At 63.5% G+C, this 3,843-nt stretch overlaps 1 protein-coding gene across 1 annotated transcript; it reads left to right on the top strand.

Moving 5' to 3' along the window:
* The first annotated feature begins 2,808 nt into the window (after nt 1-2,808).
* LOC134156685 (F-box/LRR-repeat protein 6-like) lies at nt 2,809-3,471 on the top strand. Its single transcript, XM_062604958.1, has 3 exons — nt 2,809-2,930; nt 3,025-3,177; nt 3,302-3,471. Exons 1-3 carry the CDS (start codon nt 2,827-2,829, stop codon nt 3,456-3,458), a joined length of 414 nt encoding a protein of 137 aa, XP_062460942.1. The 5' UTR covers nt 2,809-2,826; the 3' UTR covers nt 3,459-3,471.
* Nucleotides 3,472-3,843: the final 372 nt, after the last annotated feature.

The raw sequence follows: 3,843 nt of genomic DNA, 5'->3' as shown, positions 1-3,843 counted from the left end.
TTAAGGGCATGGTTGTGGGTCCGGGTGTGGGTCTCTCTATGGGGCCTGGTGTGGGTCTTGCTATGGGGCTCACTGTGGGTCTGGCCATGGGTCCAGCTGTGGGGCTGGCCATGGGTCCAGTTGTGGGTCCAGCTGTGGGGCTGTGTGTGGGGCTGGTTAAGGGCATGGTTGTGGGTCCGGGTGTGGGTCTCTCTATAGGGCGCAGCCATGGGGCCTGGTGTGGGTCTTGCTATGGGGCTCGCTGTGGGTCCGGCCATGGCTCCAGTTGTGGGGCTGGGTCAGGGCATGGTTGTGGGTCCGGCTATGGGGCTGGCCATGGGTCCAGTTGTGGGTCCAGCTGTGGGTCCAGGTCAGGGCATGGTTGTGGGTCCGGCTATGGGCGCAGCCATGGGTCCAGTTGTGGGTCCGGCTATGGGGCTGGCCATGGGTCCAGTTATGGGTTCAGCTGTGGGGCTGGGTGTGGGGCTGGTTAAGGGCATGGTTGTGGGTCTGGGTGTGGGTCTCTCTATAGGGCACAGCCGTGGGTCTTGCTATGGGGCTCGCTGTGGGGCCGGCCATGGGTCCAGCTGTGGGGCTGGTTAAGGGCATGGTTGTGGGTCCGGCTATGGGGCTGGCCATGGGTCCAGTTGTGGGTCCAGCTGTGGGGCTGGGTGTGGGGCTGCTTAAGGGCATGGTTGTGGGGCCGCGTGTGGGTCTCTCTATAGGGCGCAGCCGTGGGGCCGGGTGTGGGTCTTGCTATGGGGCTCGCTGTGGGTCCGGCCATGGCTCCAGTTGTGGGTCCAGGTCAGGGCATGGTTGTGGGTCCAGCTGTGGGGCTGGCCATGGGTCCAGTTGTGGGGCTGTGTGTGGGGCTGGTTAAGGGCATGGTTGTGGGTCCGGGTGTGGGTCTCTCTATAGGGCGCAGCTGTGGGGCCTGGTGTGGGTCTTGCTATGGGGCTCGCTGTGGGTCCGGCCATGGCTCCAGTTGTGGGGCCGGGTCAGGGCATGGTTGTGGGTCTTGCTATGGGGCTGGCCATGGCTCCAGTTGTGGGTCCAGCTGTGGGGCTGGGTCAGGGCATGGCTGTGGGTCCGGCTATGGGGCTGGCCATGGGTCCAGTTGTGGGTCCAGCTGTGGGGCTGGGTGTGGGGCTGGTTAAGGGCATGGTTGTGGGTCTGGGTGTGGGTCTCTCTATAGGGCGCAGCCGTGGGGCCGGGTGTGGGTCTTGCTATGGGGCTCGCTGTGGGGCCGGCCATGGGTCCATCTGTGGGGCTGGTTAAGGGCATGGTTGTGGGTCCGGCTATGGGGCTGACGATGGGTCCAGTTGTGGGTCCAGCTGTGGGGCTGGGTGTGGGGCTGGTTAAGGGCATGGTTGTGGGTCCGGGTGTGGGTCTCTCTATAGGGCGCAGCCATGGGGCCTGGTGTGGGTCTTGCTATGGGGCTCGCTGTGGGTCCGGCCATGGGTCCAGCTGTGGGGCCGGGTCAGGGCATGGTTGTGGGTCCAGCTATGGGGCTGGCCATGGGTCCAGCTGTGGGGCTGGGTGTGGGGCTGGTTAAGGGCATGGTTGTGGGTCCGGGTGTGGGTCTCTCTATAGGGCGCAGCCATGGGGCCTGGTGTGGGTCTTGCTATGGGGCTCGCTGTGGGTCCGGCCATGGGTCCAGCTGTGGGGCCGGGTCAGGGCATGGTTGTGGGTCCAGCTATGGGGCTGGCCATGGGTCCAGCTGTGGGGCTGGGTGTGGGGCTGGTTAAGGGCATGGTTGTGGGTCCGGGTGTGGGTCTCTCTATAGGGCACAGCCATGGGGCCTGGTGTGGGTCTTGCTATGGGGCTCGCTGTGGGTCTGGTCATGGCTCCAGTTGTGGGTCCAGCTGTGGGGCTGCGTGTGGGGCCGGTTCAGGGCATGGTTGTGGGTCCAGCTGTGGGTCAGAACTTGGAGCACAGCTGTGGGGCTGGTTGTGGGTCCAGTTGTGGGGCTGGTTGTGGGGCTGGCCATAGCCAAGCCATGGGTCTATCTATGGGTCCATCTGTGTGTCTCTCTATGGGTCAATCTATGGGTCTCTGTGTGGGTCCGTCTATGGCTCCATCTATGCATCTATCTACGGGTTCATCTGTGGGTCCATCTCTGTATCTATGGCTCCATCTATGGGTCTGTCGGTCTGTATGGGTCCATCTATGGGTCCATCTCTGGGTGTATCTATGGGTCCATCTGTGTGTCCATCTATGGGTCCACCTGTGGGTCCATCTATGGGTCCATGTATGGCTCCATCTATGGGTCCATCTATGGGTCCATGTATGGCTCCATCTATGGGTCCATCTATGGGTCCATCTATGGGTCTATGGCTCCATCTATGGGTCCATCTGTGGGTCCATCTATGGGTCCCTCCATGGGTCCATCTGCGTGTCCATCTATGGGTCCATCTATGGGTCTATGGGTCCATCTATGGGTCCATCTATGGGTCTGTGGCTCCACCTATGGGTCCCTCTATGGCTCTATGGCTCCATCTATGGGTCCATCTATGGGTCTGTGGCTCCATCTATGGGTCCCTCTATGGGTCTATGGTTCCATCTATGGGTCCCTCTATGGGTCTATGGCTCCATCTATGGGTCTATGGCTCCATCTATGGCTCCATCTATGGGTCCCTCTATGGGTCTATGGCTCCATCTATGGGTCTATGGCTCCATCTATGGGTCCCTCTATGGGTCTACGCCTCCATCTCCATCTCCACTTGTGGGTCACGCCGTGACTCCCTCTCCCCACCCCCTCTTCCCCCCCCCCCCCTCCGCAGCCTCCCGGGCCCAGCCCCACATCCCCCCTCTCCTGCCCCACGGCGCAGGCGGGCGGTGGCCGCTATGGGGCAGGCTCAGCCGTGGGGCGGGCGCCTGCCCCCCGAGCTCCTGGCTCGCATCTTCCAGGCGGGGGTGGAGGCCGAAGGCGCCGTCCCCTTCCTCTGCAGGTGGGTCCCATAGGGAAAAGAGGGGGGTGTGGGGCTGCCCCATAAGTGTGGGGCGCGGTGACGTCATCACCCCCCCCACCAAACCACGCTATAGGGCAGCCCGCGTGTGCCGGGAGTGGAACCGCGTCGCTTCTGCCCCACAGCTCTGGAGGAAGGTGACGTTGGGGGTGGGGTGCTGTGGGGCAGCGCCCCATAAGCGCCTGCCCCACACGGCGCTGGGCATCGTGAGCTGGTTGGTGGAGAGCAGGTGGGTGATGAGCAACCCCCCCCACACTGTGATCCCTATGGGGGGGGGGGGGGGGGGTATCCCCTGCCCCACACTTATGGGGTGTGGGGGGGGCTCTGCCCCACACTTGTGGGGCTCTCGGCAGGTTCTCGCTGCTGCAGGAGTTTGTTCTGTGCGGTTGGAAGAGCCACGTGGGCTTCGTGCTGCAGGTGAGGGGGGGGCTGCCCCACACTTGGAGGGCTGCCCCATTGATGGGGTGGCTGTGGGGCTGCCCCATAGCCACGGCTCTGCCCCATAGATAGAGGATGTCTCATAGATGGGGGGGGCGTTGTAACCACCTGGGAGATGCCCCATAGCCAGGGGGCTGCCCCACACTTGGAGGGCTGCCCCATTGATGGGGTGGCTGTGGGGCTGCCCCATAGACAGAGGATGTCTCATAGATGGGGGGGGCGTTGTAACCACCTGGGAGATGCCCCATAGCCAGGGGGCTGCCCCACACTTGGAGGGCTGCCCCATTGATGGGGTGGCTGTGGGGCTGCCCCATAGCCACGGCTCTGCCCCATAGATAGAGGATGTCTCATAGATGGGGGGGGCGTTGTAACCACCTGGGAGATGCCCCATAGCCAGGGGGCTGCCCCACACTTGGGAGGCTGCCCCATACATGGGGTGGCTGTGGGGCTGCCCATA

Source organism: Pezoporus occidentalis, unplaced genomic scaffold, assembly GCF_034315485.1.
Source record: "Pezoporus occidentalis ecotype Australia unplaced genomic scaffold, CSIRO_AGI_Poc_V1 ctg892, whole genome shotgun sequence".
NCBI classification, from domain to species: domain Eukaryota; kingdom Metazoa; phylum Chordata; class Aves; order Psittaciformes; family Psittacidae; genus Pezoporus; species Pezoporus occidentalis.
Note: the sequence above shows the minus strand (reverse complement) of the source record. Positions and strands in the feature narration are given on the sequence as shown.

What these genes read in the sequence shown, in the direction of transcription:
- LOC134156685 (XM_062604958.1), top strand. Translation starts at nt 2,827, where the DNA reads ATGGGGCAGGCTCAGCCGTGGGGCGGGCGCCTGCCCCCCGAGCTCCTG. An exon ending in GCCGTCCCCTTCCTCTGCAG is followed by an intron (nt 2,931 to 3,024) that starts GTGGGTCCCATA and finishes ACCACGCTATAG; the next exon opens with GGCAGCCCGCGTGTGCCGGG. An exon ending in AGCTGGTTGGTGGAGAGCAG is followed by an intron (nt 3,178 to 3,301) that starts GTGGGTGATGAG and finishes GGCTCTCGGCAG; the next exon opens with GTTCTCGCTGCTGCAGGAGT.